This window comes from Pagrus major, chromosome 17 (assembly GCF_040436345.1).
Source record: "Pagrus major chromosome 17, Pma_NU_1.0".
Lineage (NCBI taxonomy): Eukaryota > Metazoa > Chordata > Actinopteri > Spariformes > Sparidae > Pagrus > Pagrus major.
The window spans coordinates 16016603-16036472 of NC_133231.1; the positions used below are offsets into that span (position 1 = coordinate 16016603).

At 41.5% G+C, this 19870-nt stretch overlaps 2 protein-coding genes across 2 annotated transcripts; both read left to right on the forward strand.

The window, feature by feature from the left end:
* Positions 1-2320: 2320 nt before the first annotated feature.
* hoxa2b (homeobox A2b) lies at positions 2321-3890 on the forward strand. Its single transcript, XM_073485609.1, has 2 exons — positions 2321-2732; positions 3211-3890. Exons 1-2 carry the CDS (start codon positions 2321-2323, stop codon positions 3888-3890), a joined length of 1092 nt encoding a protein of 363 aa, XP_073341710.1.
* A 4082-nt stretch (positions 3891-7972) lies between these two features.
* On the forward strand, positions 7973-18993 carry skap2 (src kinase associated phosphoprotein 2). Its single transcript, XM_073485320.1, has 13 exons — positions 7973-8139; positions 8582-8687; positions 8831-8856; positions 9737-9835; positions 11139-11219; positions 12081-12164; positions 12316-12440; positions 12789-12852; positions 12981-13091; positions 13304-13378; positions 14763-14875; positions 18548-18651; positions 18778-18993. Exons 1-12 carry the CDS (start codon positions 8100-8102, stop codon positions 18638-18640), a joined length of 1017 nt encoding a protein of 338 aa, XP_073341421.1. The 5' UTR covers positions 7973-8099; the 3' UTR covers positions 18641-18651; positions 18778-18993.
* Positions 18994-19870: the final 877 nt, after the last annotated feature.

The following is a 19870-nucleotide window of genomic DNA, read 5'->3' on the forward strand; positions in this document are numbered from 1 at the left end:
AAAACAGTTTTTTATTAAAAGGGATTCCTCGGTGATGGCAGGTTTGGCCTGCTTGCCTCCCAGATGTCTCTTGTTGTCTCGGAACAGACGGGAAACGTGCCTCTCATGCTCTCAGCTATTCCAGACACCGTCTCCTGTCTGCATTCGTTCAAAAACAGGCAGCAAAACGTGACTTTATGTCCGTTCAGCTCCGAAACAGGAACAGCGGACGTAAATAAAAAAAAAAAAAATGTAGCCGCAGTATAAAATGTCCAGCGTGCGGCTGTAGGGTTGTGTGGAAACACTGTCGAGGTTCATCTTTGTTCTCTTTGTATCAGTGTCCTGTTTCCACACCTGTGTAAATCCATGCTTATATAAACTATTATTTACCTAAATTCTAATAAAAATAACTAGTAAATGCATGGGGTTAGTTTGGATAATTATTTGCAGCAATAAGCATACAGTTTGACAATAAAATAAGCACAAATTAAACTAAATTAAATTGAAAATAAATTCAATTCAATTCTTACAATTCAGGCTAGTATCAGAGTTGATATTAAAATATTGTTCCTTCCCAACATCTGCTTTGTATTCAGAGTACATCCTCACAAATAAGACATAAATAACAGTAAATTAGAGACCAAAAATACAGTTATATGGATTCAAATAAAACGTTTTTAAGCAAATGTCATAAAAGTAAATTATTCTGGAAACTAAACAGCTCACAGACAGATTTTCTTCACGGGGTATCTGAGCGAGAGAAAGGTACGAGACTGAATGGGGTTTCTGCTGAATGCCAACACCCACTCACCTCAGCAGACAATTGCTCCTATGTAAAAGCTGCTCCGTTCGTTTCTAAACCACTAACCAAGTCCATTCCTGTCTTCTGTGTCAGTTTAGTCCTTTCTTGCAAACGAAAAAAGCGACAGTTTCGTCTTTAGATGGATTTCTAGTAAAAGAAAAAACAAAACAGAGATATCTTTGTGCGTAATGGCCGTGCGTCCCATCCAAAAGAAATCCCCACATTTCTACATTTAAAAAAAACCCCTTCTCCTACAGTCTTTTTACCTACAGAGTGGCTGCCCTCTCTTCCTGGTCCATGTATGATCTCGGGGAGTGTTAGATGCTTTAAATGTGTTCTTAGGGCAGGGAGCTGTCAGACCTTTTGGCGAGAAAGATTGATCACGCTCAGGCTACCAGGGCTCTTTGTTTAGAGCCGGAGCAATAAACAGCCATCAGATCCGCACCTTTCCTCCGCTTCACACTACAGTGGCAAATCATTTCACGTTAGAGCCAATGATGCTGAAGTGTATATGGAGGATGGCTGAGGTCAACAGGAGCCCTGTAGGTGGAATAAAAGAAATGAAATGCCATGTGTACGGTGCAGGGAGGTGTTAACTGTAAAAAATGGTGGAAAATGCCTGTTAAATGAATGCTTTTTTTATATTGACACAAAATATTGTTTTTAGTGGATTTCATATAAACACCTCAATGATAAAATGGGTTATAATAACAGGATTTATTTGGAAGAAGAAGAAGAAGAATCAAGAATGAAAATGCGCAAAAATCTGATCGAAATCTATTAAAAACTGATTCTTCTCTATCCTTCCCTCTCTCTCCTGTGGTGTGCGTCTCTGTGTGTGTGTGTGTTGGGGGAGGGGTGGTCATGTTGTTGGATGTCTGGTGCAGCTTTTCCTCTCCAAGCGAACCTTTCATGAAAATCTCATTAGATTAACGCCTCGGCGCTGATAACGAGTGTGGAAACGTCGTCGCGTTATGAGATGCGAATGTTGCCGGTGGAGTGATGATTTGTGGAGTGCCACCGTGGACATAAACGCACACAGGACATGCACACACACACACACACACACACACACACACACACACACACACACACACACACACACACACACACACCACGGCTCACACGCGCGTACCCGCACGGCACACTGCGTGGACGCGCAGAAGAGGGCACGGTTTGGGTGCATTTTCGGGAGGGAGGGGGGGCAGCGGTGGACAAACTGACCCAAAAAAATGTGTAAATAAAGCAACCCCTACCCCCGGAATGAGGCGTTACCCCTCCGACTTTCTCGATCAATCACAGGGGACAGTGGCTTCTTTTGATAAAAACCCCAAATTGTCATTGGGCAGATGTAATCATGTGACAAGCAGCACGGTCTAATTCCAACCATGTCCTCATGAAAGCAATAGTTTATGGCACAGAGGTCTCCATGCGACTATATCCAGTTTGCTTTATGAAAATAAACTGCTTATTAAATCTGAATCCACTCTGAGAGTAAATCAGCGAGCTTTTTTTTTTTCGGGGACAAGAGAGGAGGAGATGAATTACGAATTTGGGCGAGAAAGTGGTTTCATCAACAGCCAGCCGTCGCTCGCTGAGTGCCTGACATCTCTCACTAACCCTGTCGGTGATGCATTTCAAAGTTCATCAATCAAGAGCCCGGCGCTTTCACAGTCGACACTGATTCCTCCTCCTTTTGAGCACACCATCCCCGGCCTGAACCCGGGCATCCACCCACGCCACAGCCGCTCAAAGCAGGCTCTGAGAGGCTGCAGCAGCCCGCTGCAGGCTGCATCCCTGCCCCCGGAGTACCCGTGGATGAAGGAGAAGAAAAGCATCAAGAGGAACAACCAGACTGCTTCTTCTTCTTCTTCTTCTTCTTCTTCTTCTTCTGCTGCTGCTGCTTCCGCGACTACGGCTGACTCCTCACCACTCTACTTCTCCCCCCAAGGCAAGACATGATGATTAATAACCTCCATGTAAAAGGCTCCTCATTGTCTGAGGGTTTCCCCCTCTGTAAGGAGCTGCATCCCGGGCCTTGTGCAGCGTGGGCGTCCCTTTAAGCCTCCACAGGATTTTTGATTTAAGCATGCTTAATCTCATCAAGTAACGCACTGACTTGTGATGCAGTGTAAGAGTGTTAATGTTTGACAGTAATGGAGAGTGATAGATTATTCTTACACGGGCCAGCAGCTGGCATGTTCATTAATCTTCACCCTCCGTCCTGTCCTGTCCACGCAGACCCATCATATTCTGCCGGGGGCCCATAAATCTTCCCAGTCTCGCTCCTTTGCTTGCCACAAGTTTCCCCCCATGGAGCTTGTTTTCCACCCCACACATACACACACACATCTCCTGTTTTATTTTCTGTGATTAAAAAAAAAAAAATACTCATTGCTTTATTTTTCTAGGTTCACCAGAGGTCCCAGATGCTGCTGGTGCTGGTGCCGGTGCTGGCGGTGGATCCCGGAGGCTGAGGACTGCGTACACCAACACCCAACTCCTGGAGCTGGAGAAGGAGTTTCATTTTAACAAATACCTGTGCAGACCGAGGCGAGTGGAAATAGCCGCGTTGCTGGATTTAACGGAGAAGCAGGTGAAAGTGTGGTTTCAGAACAGGAGGATGAAGCACAAGAGGCAGACGCACTGCAAGGAGAACCGGGACAGCGAGGGGAAGTACGCCTGTGCGGACGACGGGCCGGAGGACGAGTTCGAGCCGGAGGCGGACGGCGGCGCGGCCGGGACGCTCCTGGAGAGGGAGAGGTATTTCCAGCAGAATACCTTGACTTCACAACAGTGTCACAACGGGCACAATGGGGACAGCCAAAGCCCGGCTGTTACGCCTTTGAGCAGCAATGAGAAAAATCTGAAACATTTTCCTAACGCGGCTCCCACTGTTCCCATCTGCGTGTCCACAATAGGCCCGGACAATGATCACTCCCCCGGCTTGGACGTCTCTTTGCAGGATTTCCACGTTTTCTCATCCTCCTCCTCTTTCTCACCGAGCTTGTCAGATTGCGCAGAGAGTCCTCTGCCTTTATCAGCCGAAACTTTTGACCTTTTCTCAGAAACACTCACAACCATCGATCTGCAGAACTTGAGCTATTGAAATACATGTTTGGTACTCGTGTTCAGTGTAGATACTCAGTTGTAGCCTCTCACAGATAAGGTAAGTTAAAGAGAAAACTAAACAATTCAGCCTGTATGGGCAGTTTACACGGTTTATTTTTATATGGATTTCGACTATAACTGAGCAGAGTATTTTTCTTGAAATAAAACTTTACATTGATTGGAATCAGCAGCGCCAGTTTGTCTTATTTCCCCATCAGAAAGTTTGGAGAGCGTATTGATTTTAGGGCTCATTAAAACAATAATACATTTCAGAGTTTTGGCCGTAAGAGGAATGAATTTTGTTCATGCATAATTCATAGTGCTGAATAGTTTCTCACAGTAGTCACAGAAGGAGAATATAAACGGTTTAATTTAAAAGCCACAGGGTATTTTTGCTGAATTATGGTCTTGCAGGATAAAGACACCATTGATTTTATAATCTCAAACTTCCACAAAACAAACTGCTCCAGTGAACACAGAACAAGAGAGACAAACATTTGAATTAATACAGATGCATCACATTTTATTTACTTTCACAGGTCGAGTTGAGACATTTTCTTAAACGTGCCCGTGGCTCTGCTGTGATTTATCGAAACAAAATGGGAGATTGATTGTCTCCGCATGTTTTAAACCCAGAAAAAGCAGAATGTGCAGTGAGAACTGCCTGCAAGGAGTCCCAGGCCAAAAGCTATGACTTTTCTTGGCTCTCTAATTAAATTTTATTGCCTATAAAACTCACAGCACTGAGGGTGCTTGTTTATAGCCTGATCCGCAATGTAACGCAATCTTTTTGAATTAGGAATCCCGCCTGAAGCTATTGTGGATTTCCCCCCCAAAAAAACTTTTAATGATTTTAAATGTATTTACGCGTAATTGAAAACAGCCGAGATGAGATTTAATTTTTCCAAATTGTTGTAAATTATAATTAAACAGGGTTTTGTTTAAAATGGGCCCTGCACGGTCAGATATCAGTCAAACAGAAGAATATATATTTATTTAATTCATTAATTGTAAATTACTACAACGTTACATTTATGTTAATCGGACAAATTTTCTTTTTATTTACTACTAAAGGAATTTTTCACACCGACCAGTTGAACCTCGGCGCGATGGAGTCGCGTCTGTCACAGTGAAGCAGCCGTGGTGCCTTTTATTATTATTATTATTATTATTATTATTATTATTATTATTATTAGGATACCATGCTGTTATTAAATGTTTAGGGAAAATGTTTGATGGAAAGCTGAATCACAAGATTAACAATAGCACTCATCGATTATTTTGAGTCTGCAGGCATCAGGATTCATTTATAAGCTGTGTGTATGTACGTGTGTGTGTGTGTGTGTGTGTGTGTGTGTCTAACCATCGTAGCAATAATAAAAAAAAAATGGTAATGTGAGGGTGTGAACTGCTTTTCCTACTGAGCTGCATATCACCTGATGGCTAATTGTGATCATTTTGAAAACAGGGACTAACTAGGAAAATTACTGAAAGCCCAGGAGGCAGCCAGGCAGTCAGATTTGATTTGGTGCAGAAGCCACTGAACTCACTTTGAATACTGAGACCGCACTGTGTCAGCATGTCAGTGTCTACAGACTCTGCTACACTGCAACCACAAATACCCTCTCTCATGTTGCTCATTATTTATAAGAGCTCAGACCACTTATTCCTCAGAATAATCTGCTTATTTATTTTCATGAGAACAAAATAAAAAATTTTTTCCTACATTTATAGGTTTAACCGTGACAACTTTAATCATAAAGACATGACATAATCAGATACATGTATTTGATTTATTGTGGGTTATATGAAGGAGCTTGGTGGACATGCACTGAGTGGATTAAAAACATGTCAGGAGTGATCAAAGGGGAAGGAGTCGATTATAAGGAGGAGTTTGTGAGATGAGGGGATGAAGCTTTATGGGAAACTAGATACAACACACACACACACACACATAGCCTACACACAGACACACATGGAAACACACACAGGTCAAAGGTCAAGCTGGCTTTCCTCTCCTCTCCAAACTGGGAGGAACTACTGCCGGGTCAGGAGGGGGTCAGGTTTTGAATGACCGCAGAGGATTTGAGGCTCATAAAGAATTTATTGTCTGTACTCAGATAATGTTGAACAGGAAGTGACGTCAGAAAATGGAGATGATCTGAGGTTTCATTTTGCAATATGAAGCGGTGAAAGTGATCATTTATCACATGACAACCAATCAAAAGATCTGAAGGTCTGGTGGCTCCTTTTCTTGGTATCATACTGACTACAAATCCATAAAAAAAATCATAAATATGTAAAGCAGATATAGACAAATATGTCAATGCAGGGTGTATTTTCTTAACTATCCCAACACATCCTTTCCTTTATGCTCGGACAAATAAGAAAGACCAGAACAGACTGTGATCATTGTGTGGGTATTAGTCTTCTCAAAGCTTCTGGACTGAAACCGAAGTAAGTCTGAGTGTCAGGCAGCTCTGACAAACACCGTCCACCACCTGCAGCTAAAGCACAAGCTGAGGCTCTTCACACAGCCCCTCCAGAGCTGCACTGACATTTCTGTCTCATTTCTCAACAACAACAGGCGATACAGTTCAAAGGCTCGGCCTTTTCAACCTGGATTGGCTGATACAGCCTGTCAAAAGATGACTAATGAATGACTGACACCTTTAGAAACAATATGACACTGAATACACCGGGAGGCTTCACTTGATGTAGGAAGTGAAGGTTTGTTGTGTAACTCTTGCCAGCAGTGGTTCATTGAATGCATCAGATATGATGGAAATGTGTGTTTCTTCTTGACTGAGTGACACAAACTGATAAAAATGGTTTTAGAGAGAAGATGCAAATGATGCCGCAGTTATCTAAAATACAATTTAGGATTAAAGGTGCAACATGTACGAATTGGCCACCTGTCAAATTCATACCTAAAACAAAGAGGAGGCAGAGTGTCGCCGAAGTAATCGCTAACTGCTGCTAACTGTAGCTGCCGTTAGCTAGTAAGCTCAGTTTGCCGTGCAGCTAGCAGTCCAGACTGGGAGCTCAGGGACCAGGGATGTGTTACACCGCTAGCAGGACTGTTTGGACCGGGACAGGCCGCTCTGGAGCCATGCTAACTTCAGTTGATATCTCTGTAATAAGATATATAGACATCATAACGTCATAACTGTAATTTCTTCACAGTCTTTTGATAGTTTTGGTTAACTGAAATTCTTACATATTGCACCTTTAAACTCAAGACACCATGTTTTTTATGGTTATACTATTCCATAAAAAAAGGACATTTTGTTAACATTTTCACATATTTGGTAAGTTTGAGGTCTTGAGTAGAGTTTGCATCCAATGACAGAGCCGGCAGAGTTTAAAAGGTTAATTAAAGGTGCAATATGTGAGAATTTGTTGTTTAACATGAACTAAAATGATCAACAGAGTGTGAAAAAATAACAGTTTTTATGTTTTAATGTCTATATAGTGTATTACAGTGATATCTACTTAAGTTAGCATGCTAACCAGCTAGCCTTGGCCACTCTCTAAGTCCTATGCGGTGTCACACTCCCCTGGTCCCCAAGCAGCTCCCTGTCCGACCGCTAGCTGCACGGCTAACTAAGCTTATAGCTAACACTTAGTTTTATTCATACAAAGAAAAATTAAAGATGAAATCAAACCTGAAGCAGCACAGGCTCCTTGAAACACCTCTGTGGCTCAAAGACGAATAAACCTGGCACAGGAACCCTCCTCCACAACAGTTTTATATAATTGCCTTTTCAACTATTAATGATCCCTGTTTGGATTTACAATGTTGACATATTCATAAACTCTAAAGTGCTCGCATCACATCATTGTAAAAAATAAAAATAAAGACAGCCCCCAATGTGTCCAGTGAGTCAGTCAGACTTTTAAGTGCCAGAGAAATATTATCTGGAATCAATCAAAAATAATGTGGACTTTAATAGTCTGTAAAGACCCGAGGCTCCATTAAAGCATCAGCTGCCCGTCATCAGGAGCAGTCAAAAATATATACACACACATATAAACGTCAGGGTGGGTGTTGAACAACACAAGTGTGTGGTCAGACATAATTAGCACATCAACTTCCGTGTATCGAGCCGCCACCGCTGCTGCTGCTGCTGCTGCTGCTTCCGCGTCACATGAAGCTTCAGCCCGCCGGACGGTCCAGAGCTGCCCGCAACAAACACCCGGCACAATGCGTCCCATTCCCGAGGAGCTAACGACGCTCATTGCAGGTGAAATCTACATTATTCATGCCTGTTGTTGTCTCCCGTGCTCTTTCATGCCTTGTTGCACAAAGTCCAGTTTTTCAGAGAGCGTTTAGTTAAAAGAGGAAGCGCAGACTCAACATGGACGACTCAAGTTTCAGACTTCTCATTGCTGCTTTTTCCATTCACGCTATCAATCAAACAATACGCAGGTTGACGTCAAAGCTGCTAACTGCTGGGTTGTGTGTGTGTGTGTGTGTGTGTGTGTGTGTGTGTGTGTGTGTGTGTGTGTGTGTGTGTGTGTGTGTGTGTGTGTGTGTGTGTGTGTGTGTGTGTGTGTTATTGTGCTTGGAAAGGTAAGATGATCTCCCAGCAGTAAAGGCTGGGCCACATGCCTGCCAAATAAAACAGCACAATCAGTAAGTGATCTCAGATTGAGTGAATATTTTACCTGCTGTTTGTTGTTTAGATCTAGAGAGTTTCCTTTGTGATGGATTAAAAGGGGAAAATCTGAGCAAGAAGGCAAAAGAGAAGAGGGAGGCCTTCATCAAGCGGATTAAAGAGGTCAAATTGAGGTTTGTTTGTTTGTTTCCTGTTTTGGAGGCACTGAAGTCAGTGGTTCTCATGTCAGAAGTTAGACCTTGGTCCACTATCTGATTTAAAGACTCTGAACCAAAATGTGAACATATTTAACATCTATTTACGGTCTCCCCAACAGTTTCCCACAAGATTTCAAGGACAAAAGTGAGTGTTTTATTTACTTCTATTAATATTCTTGAGGTTTATGTTTAAATAAGTGGCACCAGTGGTTCCCAACCTGCAGCTCAGGACTCCACATCAGTCTAATTAGATCAGGATAAACCCCCTTGAGATCTATGTATCATCAAGAGGGTACCAAAAATGATGATAAGACATAAACCGTTTTTTCACTATCTATGGCGTTTTTCTGGTAATATGCTGTATAATTTTTTAGCTCTTTAGGCATTCAAAACATTTAAAACTCTTCAAATGAACTGTTCACACCTTCTAGATACGTACCCAAGGCTGGGAACCACTGTGTTACACGGTGTTATAAAAAGTAACCAACAGTCATACTTGAGTAAAAGTAAAGGTATGGTGTTGAAATATGAATTAATTAAAAGTGAAAGTCATCTATATGCATAGTAATTTAGTAAAAGACTTAAAGTATCTGATATTAAATGTACTTAAGTATCAAAAGTACAAGTAAAAGTAAATTAGACACATATTTACATGAATGCAGATAATGTATGCTATGGGTTGACTGTTTGTTTATTATATCCGATATTCAACATTTTTTTAAATGATTGGAATCAGTGTTTGTTTTTTCTTCACCTGATTGGCAATAAAATAAATTAATTTAAGAGTATGGTACTTTGGCTCTGATGCAGCAGATAATCTGCAGAGTAACTAGTAACTAAAGCTATCAAAAAAAAAGTAGAGGAGTAAAAAGGACAAGACTGAAGTGGAAGTAAAATTCAGAAAATGGAAATACTCAAGTAAAGTACCTCAAAATTGTACTGAGCAAATGTACTTAGTGACATTCTTTCACTGGTGTCACACAATAACATGCATCATCACTACACCAACATTTTTTCCCTTGTAGGTGGAGATGACTCAGAAGAGGAGGAGGAATTTGACAGCAACAACGAAGGAGGCTCGCTGCAGTCTGAGCGCACAGACAAGGATGAAGAGGCCTGCGAAGGTTAGCCACAAGCCACTTAGCAGACGTCCAGAGCTGACTTGCTAACTGCTAACAAGCTGCAGATTAAATTGTCGAAAATTGCATCTTGGCGTTAAAATATACAAATCTTGGGGTCTGCTGCCGGAGAAAGTGACTTTGAGTGGCACAATGAGGGAGACATTCCAACTGTAACTTGGCAACATACTTGGGAAGCAATTTAGGGGCACACATGCTACTCCCACCGCCTCCTTTCACTCCACCCCTCTGACAGCTAGAGCACGCTTTATTGCTCTCAGCCGCGGTCTTGGGACTGAAAATTACTGCCATGGCTGTAGTTTGAGAAAAAACATTCCTCCATATACAGTAGCTTTAACCTCGTACGCTCTGTCGTGGCAATCTATGTAAGATTTTGTATTTACGTTTTTCAATAGTGGAGTATCAGGGAAAGCCTTGTGAAATGGTGATTAGGGGTCTGGGGTTTATGGGCTGTAAGCAGCTGCCAGCTTTATGGCTGCTCTTTCACACAAAGCAACTTTGACACAGCAGTTGAACATTTGCATTGAAGTTGCACACTGCGAGGGGCATCTCCTCCAGAGACATGCAAAACATTGCTGAGTGGAGCCTCCATGGCTTTCGCTGCTTGTTTTTAACATCAGCCAAACAAATACAGGATAGCAGAGTCTTCTGTCTGTTTATGGTTAAAGCTGCCTCAAGGAGCTTTTAATTTTTGTTGATCCTGGCGGCCCCTGTGGACAAAAGTGGTATGTGCACTAAGATCTTGATCCAGCAGCTTCTTTCCTCAGGCTGTGAGACTCCTCAATTCATCCTCAGCTCCGCCATAAAATATAGTTCTTAGTAAAATAGTTATAATTTTATGACTTATTCGACCTGGTGACAGTCATTAAGAATAACGATAATAACTATATAGACATAGCCAATCTTAGCTACTGTTGCTCTCTGTTAGCAGAGCAGAGAGAGGCACTGAGACGAGGCTCTCAAGGAAGTGCATTAACTCACATCCTTTGGACTGAATCAGAAAATCCGGCCCGAGTCCTTCACAAAAAACTCCACGGTCCTGCAGCATTAAACAACTTAAACAAATCATCCACAGGCTTGTGTTGTAGGCAACCGAGAGACAGGGGAAGGTCTCATTTTTCATGTCACATTACAATTTGCTCACATATGGCCAATAATGATAGATACATGTAAATTGCTACAAATGACATTACATTATATAGAGCCCCTGTAAACACATGTTGAATGGATGATGTGTTCAGAGAGGACACTGAACACACTGTGTTGGGTTTCCTCAACTCTGTTCCAGGTGTCCAGCAGTTACCACCTGTGGCAGCTCAGGACCTGACGTCTGTGTTCAAAGCAGGATACCTTGAGAAGCGCAGAAAGGGTGGGTGCTTTGCTAAGAACATACATACATGACTGTTTTGTATATGACTTTTTTTTGGTATTTTAGAAGAAGAAGAATGACACACACATGACATGACATAGGTGCAAGGCTATCAGAAAACGGCATCAATAAAGAAAGGCAATGTCTGCACACGTGGACCTTCGTCAATTCAACATGTTTTGAAAATTGGAAACCACACACAACAATATTGTATTCAGTTGGAGGAGTAAAAGAAAAATCTTAAATTCATGTACAGAAATTGGGTCTTATTGTAACCTTCTATAAAAAGTTAGCTAGATCAAATTGCAGTAAGGAAAAAGACACAACAGTTGTTTTTGTAGCATTTAACTATTTTTCCTTTAAAATAAATAAAAAATCTAAAATTGCACTCAATACGAGAATCACTTCAACCATACATTTTGTTAGAAAACAAATACTTTTATGAACTTCACAGAGAGGACACGCATCATTTTTTGTGAAAAATAAACAATAAAAAAATCTAAAATAAGACGTCATAAATCATGAGGTTATACAATGTGTAAGCCATGCCTTCAGCCATGGTGACAGGCTTAGGCAATTCAAAATAAATTGTGAAACCAGTACAAGACTGTACATCAGTGAGCTTGACAACTTTTTCAAGTCAGTCATGTGAGGATATTCAAATTCATCTTGATTCACAATTATCCCGGCATGTGACATATTTTTATCGCCATCCATGTGTGCAGGGATTACTGTTTTCTATGATTTTTTTTTTTGTCATTTTCACAGTTTTTGAACACACGGCTCTAATTTATCCTCATAAACAAACCAGAAAATGATCTATCTCTTCCATGCTGAGATTATTCAGTTTTCCCTCCACAGATCACAGCTTTTTTGGCACCGAGTGGCAGAAGAGATGGTGTGCTCTCAGCCATAATATCTTCTACTATTATGGCAGTGAGAAAGGTACTACTTTGGCTTTCCAGTCAGTTATGAATCAGATACTGTTTGAGTTAACTTAAGTGGATGGAGATTCTGCTCGTTTCCTCAGAGTTGACAGTGACATTGCCTTTGTTGTATCTGAACCATTAATGATGTTTTAATTTCCTGTAACCAGACAAGCAGCAGAAGGGGGAGTTCAATATCGACGGGTACACTGTCAAGATGAACACCACCTTACGCAAAGACTCAAAGAAGGACTGTTGCTTTGAGATTTCAGCTCCAGACAAGCGAGTCTATCAGGTACGCTTGTCTGTTGGTGATGCTTTGAGTTAGTGCGTCCCAAATTGAAAAACAGAAGTGGGCTTGAGATGTGCCATGTTTAAGACTTGGAAAGGCATGTGTGTACATGCACTTCATTAAATCTTTATTTTTAAAACCCATTCATTCATTTGACACTGCTGCCTTTGCCGTGGCTCAACCTGACACGCATATTTAAAAGTCTAAATGAGTCTTTCTAACATTCAGGCTCTTCCTTGTGGAACATTTTACTATGCATAAATGCAGTATTATTTGTTTATGTTAATTAATATATGTAGACCTGCATATTGCACTGACTGCAGTCTTCATTTCTGTCCTCTTTCATCACAGTTTTGTGCGTCATCGACCAAAGAGGCGGAGGAATGGGTGAAACAGATAGACTTTGTTTTGAAAGGTTTGGACTGCTTTAATCATAAAAAATCAAAAACTTTAGTTCCTCCATGAATGAAAACCCAAAAATTTAACAATATTCTCTAAAAAATTTATCATAAAGTCAAACATACTACGTTCCTCTGTTTGTAGATATGACAGGCATCATCCCAGAAGATGAAGACGAGTTGGAGCAGGAAGTGTACGATGATGTTGGGGCGATCGATGAGCCGATCGATGACGACATCTATGAAGAGCTCCCTGGTACGAACACACATTTTATCACTGTGACAATCTGTATTATGTACATGTTGCCCTATAGAACATGAAGACCTTGAATGCATCTCTTTGGTATTGTTTTTTTTTTAAAGGGTACATTTTCTGTCATTGCATATTTCCCTGTCCACTTATTAGACAGAGTTTCATAACCTTTTCACTGCACACTCATCCATCACCATCTCCGCTTGTTTCTCTAGAGGAAGAGATGCCCACTCCAGCAAAGCCTCCTCCAAAGGTGGAGCCAGTGAGCAAACCTGCTCCTCCCGCTGCAGGTACAGCACAGAAACATGTCTGACTGTTGGTATATTTAGTTTGTGGGGTAGAGTGTAGTAACTTTCACTAGAGGGTAGAAGCGAACTGAACAAATTGCCGTTCTGTCAAATAAATCTATTTGTGCTGTGAGCAGCTCAACCTTCACCCGCAGTTCAGAGAAATGACACTTAAAGAGGAAGTTTCTGTGAACGTGCGCAACTGAAAGTTAACACAATGCTGGAAATAACTCTGAGGCCAACTTCCTTGTACAATAAGTGACGTATTAATGTTCTGCAAGTGTAAAAACACTGTGCTATCTCTCTATCTGCTGTAACTATGGAAACATTCCAGTGACATTAACAAACAGAATCACCACCAAAGAGGAAATGACACTGACACTTAATACATAGGATCAGTGGTTGAAACTAGAGATTAGAGATACACAACCTTTTTTTTGAAGCCAAAACTGATATTAGGGAGTAAAAAAATTCTAATATCGAATTTAGGCCAATATACACACATTTTTTGCAATGATCTCTCAAATGTGTTTATCAAACATTTGAGACAAATACAATGAAGGCAGGATATTTGACAGTTTAACAATATACTTTATTGTCTAAAAGGACATAAGAGCTCTTAAAGCTCCAGTTGGTAAGATAGTTGATTTTTGAGTCTCATTGCCAACTTGTGTAGTAGTACACAAGTAATACATCTATATGATTTCAAATGGAGCTAGTTTGTTCTTTTCATTAGCTACTGTCTTTTCCATGTTCAAATAATAACACATTTCTATTTTCCAGTGTAGTAGTGTAGGGTGGTACGTGGATTTTTCCAGTATTTGAGTAGCAGTTTCTTTAATACGATAGATAAAAAAACAGAATAATCCAACCAGCAATCAGAATTTCCCCGAGTCCACAGTGATGTCCTCAAATATCTTGAGTCTGAAACCCAAAAAGATTCAGTTTAAAACAACGAAGAAAAGCAGACAATTAAATAAAATACCTAAACAATGAATCGATTACCATTGCAGGTACATTTTCTGTCAATCCAATAGTTGACTACTTTACAATGACGCTGCAAATTAAATTGAAAGTCACAGCTCGATAATAGTAACATTGCTGTTTCACCATCCATCAACATTGTTATTGTGTTCCAGCTATGAGCTGTGACTCCATCTCTTTTCTGCACTGCATTGCAGTCTATCACTTTCCCAGTGTGAACATACTCCAAACCTGCTTAGTTACTATGTAATATGAACTTGGCTCACAGCCTCCTTTTCTGTTTTAGGCTCTCCACTGCCTCCTGTTGGTTTTGCTGCACACAAACAACCACTGCTGCTAAATGTGATTACTCTCAGTAGGAATTAAATAAGCCGTTATCATCTCCTTTCTTTTTTCCATCCAGTTGATAAGAGCACAGACTATCCCAACTACTACCAGGGCTTATGGGACTGTGCAGGGGACTTCCCAGACGAGCTGTCCTTCAAACGTGGAGATGCCATCTACATCCTGAGCAAGGTATGCCAGGGGAACCCAGCTGCTTGTCCCTGAATGAGTGTTTTCTTGAGGTATGGTAAATCCAGGATTAGCTGAAACTCAACTGTAATGCAGAAGTTGTGAGATGAGGTTTGTAGTCAGAGTGGTTCTGCTGGCCTCAGACCACCTAAAGTGAGTTATTCCTAGGCCCTCAGAGGAACTGTCTGTTCATATCCTTTACTGGCAGCATCTGGCCCACCGCCTGGAGGTGGACGGCTGATGGTAAGAGGCAGACTGGGCTCGGCTCTCTCTCTGGCACTGTGATGGGGATTAGTTGTGTCACAACGGAAACTGTTTTAGTGCTGCTGGCGGACGCTGGGCTTAGCTGGCACACGGTGCCATTCCATCACTTCCATCTGGACTGTTTCAGCACGCTGCCATGCCGGGCGACGAGCAGCCCGCAGCCCACACACCTCTCAGACGTCTCCCTCACCTCGCCAAATAGAAATGTGTGTTCTCAGGAAACCCAGGCTCAGTCCGCCACTCTATTCAGAGCAGGTGAGGACGTGTAGTGGACGCACAATTTCCGAGGCTTGTCGACTAGGTGTGGGTGCCAGGTATTGAGAACTGAGGGGCCGTTCTTTACCTTTATTATGTAACCAAACAGGAGCCCTTTTGTGCTCAACTGGCTCATGTGAACGCAGAATTTGGAATTTGTTGTGATGCATTTAAATAGCTTGTTTTTGAACATCGCACTGCAAATTAGTCGAGGAATTTTATGCTTTTACAGATGCATGTGGACCCTGTGGTTTGTGTAAAAAAAGAAAAAAAGAAAAGAAACAAAAACGTGTGAAATGTGCACCATCTAGACTGGCTCTATTTCCTGTCTGGTTTCTATGGAGTCAAGTGAGGCACAGTGATGTCAACTGGCCAGGCTTGTTTCCAAATTCAAGTCTGCCATCTAGTGGCACCTTAGAGCCATGAAGAGTCAAAACATGATGAGCTCCAAACATTATTTATTTATAAAAACTTGAATTATAATTTTGACTAATCATTTTATTTCTTCTTCAGTCAGGAGTATAGATGTAGGCTGCATCTACTAGTTATTTTCATTCATAATTACTGAGTTTAGATTTCTGATTCATGGAAAAAATGCTTAGTCTAAAAAATGTTGGAAAATTTGAAATATTTGCCAGAGCCAGAGGTGACATCTTGGATTTTTTTGGTCTGGCCAGCAGCACAAAATCAAAATAGAAGGCATTTAATTTTCACACTTAGGAAGCATTTGTGTTTAATAACTGACTTAAAAAAAGAACGGATTATCAAAATTGGTAATTTTCCGTCCCCCAGCTAATTGATCAATTGATTCTGCACTAACGGAAGGAAACAAATGCACAAAGCAGACGGACTCATCAATGCTCAATGGCCAAATGCCCGTTTATGACTCCCTCTTCGTGTGTGGAAAAGGACCAAGAATCAAGTTGCCCTTTCACTCAGACTGGGAGTGCCATTAGCTGAAACCTTGGTGTTGGGGGTTGTGGCCCGCTGCGAGGGCAATGACCATAAAACCTGTCTGGACTGCAGCAGCCAGCTGCAGCTTGAGGGACAGTCAACTCCCTCCTCCCTCATTCTCTTTTCTCTCTCTCCTCCCCTGCGTCCCTCCCCCATTCCACCGGCCAGGAATAGCTGTAGTGTTACAGCTGCGAGACCCCCCAGTCAGGACCTGGGTGTTGATTATAGGGTGAGTGAGGGAGAGAGTGTGGTGTCCGGATATATGCTGCACCACCCCCTTCATCCAAGCAACAGCACATAAAACTAATAGAAAGATGTAATATCTCACTTAACTTAATGGTTTGATAAAACGTAAACGCAATCCCAACATGTTGCTGTCGTCATCATGCCTGCAGAGATCTTTGTGCATCAGCTCTGGAGCGTTTCGTCCAGTGAGCGAGCAGTTCAGTAATATTGTCCAGTTTGAGGTATTTGTGTTAATGTGTGTGTTGTCACAGTGTGTGGTGTCATTAGTCTTCCACAGCTCTGTGTATGTGCTCTCATGTTGTGTCCCGCGCTCACTCAAGCACGGCTTATTTGTGAGCCAGAACTACACAATGAGGTGTTGCTGTTTTCAAAGGCTGGCTGCAGGAAGTCATAATGTGCGCACACACACTCATTCTCGCACTCTCTTACACACACCTCACGCCAATCTGCCCTATTATCCCTCAGGGGCTTGTCAAATGTGATTTTAATCATGTGACACATTCATGAAATTTTGTTTTTTTTCTCCTGATGTTGAATTTTTTTGTTTATGAAGTTGTGACACGGACAGTAAATCAAGCACCTTTTTATCTGACATGATGAACGGCCCATCACCACACAACTGCCGACGCGAGACATCACTTATTGTGAATGTAATCTCCCTGAGTCTAATGCTACCATATGATCACTTACATCCATTAATCTCCCCTGGGAATAACCGGACACAGATGTGGTCCCTCCCTGTCCCTGAGTTTTGGCATCGATTTGAAACATTGTGCAGGTTTCTCTTCCTTCAGCCTTGTCAGGACGTGATCTCCAGAGTTGATTCATGTCGGGGGAAGACTTTGATGTGAGGTCAGGCTCTTGGCCAAAGAGAGAGAGAGAGAGAGTGTGGGAGAGAGAGGGGTATTCTCCCCTTGTCTCAGATCTCCCCTCACAGTGTCCTCCTCACATCTCAGCATGCTGACAGCCATTTGGAGCTATTACTTGTCATGCCGTGACAGATTTATGTGTGATGTGCTCTGCGCTCACTGAGGTTTTTTTGTGTGGAGTGGAGGGAGGTGTGTGCAGTCCCAAGGCAGGCCAGAGAGCAGGGAGTACAAATTTGTTGATGGGATGTTAGTGTTGTTTTGGAGGTGGGAATGAACAATAAGCAAGAATAGCATTTTATACTTAACTTAAGGAAATAAGCGCAGAGAGAGAGATATGGGTAATGACAAAGTTCCCCAATCTGACACCAACCAAGGATCCTAAAAAGTTAGGAAGGGTCATTTTGTCACTTCGCCAGAAAAATAAAGAACACACTTCAGAATAGGTTAGGGATGGACTTTTTTATTGACACCTTGTTCGTCCCTCAATTTTTTTTGGGGAAAGACTCCTGTTCGCAGTGTAGTTACAGACTCATCAGCAATATTTGGTCGGATCTGCCCTGTCAATCATGGGGGGAAAAAGTCTGTCCCTAACCCATTCTCTGAAGTTTGTTCATTCATTTTCTGGAGGCATTTCTTCATCAGAAGTCATAAGACGTAGATATGTTGGGTTTTAGTGTGTTTCTTCATGCATCTGCCAATACAGCCAGCACCACAATCTGGCAACAAAGCAAGATTCACTGACGTAATGATCCTTCCTTCTTTTTAGTTTCCTTGACACAAACCAGGATGTTGTGGTTCTTTGGTTTGCATCCTAAAAATATGCCACCAGGGAGTCATACCCTTGCTAATTCTGAGTTTCTGTGTCATGTACTCCAGAACAAGAGTGTTTTTCAAAGTAATATCACTGCTTTCTGTACTTATGTACATTTCCCATCAAGAGTCTGATTTTAAGATAAACTTCAACTTTGCAGTGTAATGAATAATAGTTATATTTACTTCAATAAAAGTTCAGTGTTTTCTTCATGTGTTAAATGATCAGGAAATGCATTTCCTAAACACACTCTATCTACCTTCCACTTTGTCCCAGGAGTACCAGAACTTTGGCTGGTGGGTCGGAGAGAAGAATGGAAGTGTAGGAATCGTCCCCAAAGAGTACCTGACGGAGCTTTATGTTCTATAAATACATTACTTGTAAGTTTCTCAGACCTCATGACTCCAATGAGCATATTTACTTTGTCAGTACAAAACTAAAGGCTCAAAATATGTAACAGGAATTATTCTACTTTATTTTAAGTGGTGCATTTGTGTCATTTTCAGGATCATTCCCCTCCCATTTCCACTGTAAGAGACTGATGGCGACCGGATGAGAAGATTTTCATATGACTGAAATGCATGTTTGAGAGTATTTTTCTACAGTATCTACACTTTGCACTGCTTTTTTGTATTTATTTTCTTTCCACAACAACATTTCATGCTGTGCTTTTGGCCAATTTTGTATTTGCAAAAGTCAAAATGAATAAAAATGTAAACATGTGTTGTATCAGAGCAGTTTTTAACCTGCTAGTTGAGCCACAAGGTGGCAATAGAGTCTCTTCAAAGGTCAGAGATTACCTCTGTGACAGAGATGCTCAAGGAAGGAATACCACTTCTTTCTTTCTTTCTTTCTTTCTTTCCTTCTTTCTTTCGATGCCTCAGGAGACAAATTTTGAAATGATGTTCACAAATTTTACAAAACGATTGTTACATATAATTTACAAGAGACAGGAAGAAGAGGATCTAGCAGTAATTCATTTAAAATAAACTAACTGCAAAACTATCGTCAAGGAGGTTTGTTGGAAAGAAACAGTTAACAAGCTTGAACATGAGGACTAGTTGCATTTATCATTAATATTTTAGCTTATCGGTCCCTTTATTTGCTTTCTGTAATGCTGTGCAGCTAACATCAGGCCACTGTCAATATACAATCCTTTGTGCACACCAAGATATACACAAAACCTCCCAGATAAATGAAAAAATAATCTATTTTTTAAAATGACTTTATTCATCTGGTCAGCACTTTTGTTCCAAGCTTCAAAGGGACACTGGGCTTTTTTTTATGACACCTGAGAGACTTTGCTGGGCAGAGGATCACAGCGTGGCAGATGGTTGGCTGTGCTGCGTGCCTGAGGTGCACTAATAAGACAGCCACCCACACAGATAGCAGGGATGCTTATCACCCTCTGAGGGGCTGTTTGACAGCAGGCGGGGTGGCGTTAGCTGGGCATATTCCACCGAGGTTACATACATACTGTACATATCTTTTTACAGCCTCCTCGCTGAAATACCAAACTTGTACAAGAATTTTATCTATTAGGGTAAAACGATACTTTTTTTGGTTTGCTGCAGACAAAAGGGGCCTTGTCAAGGTTTC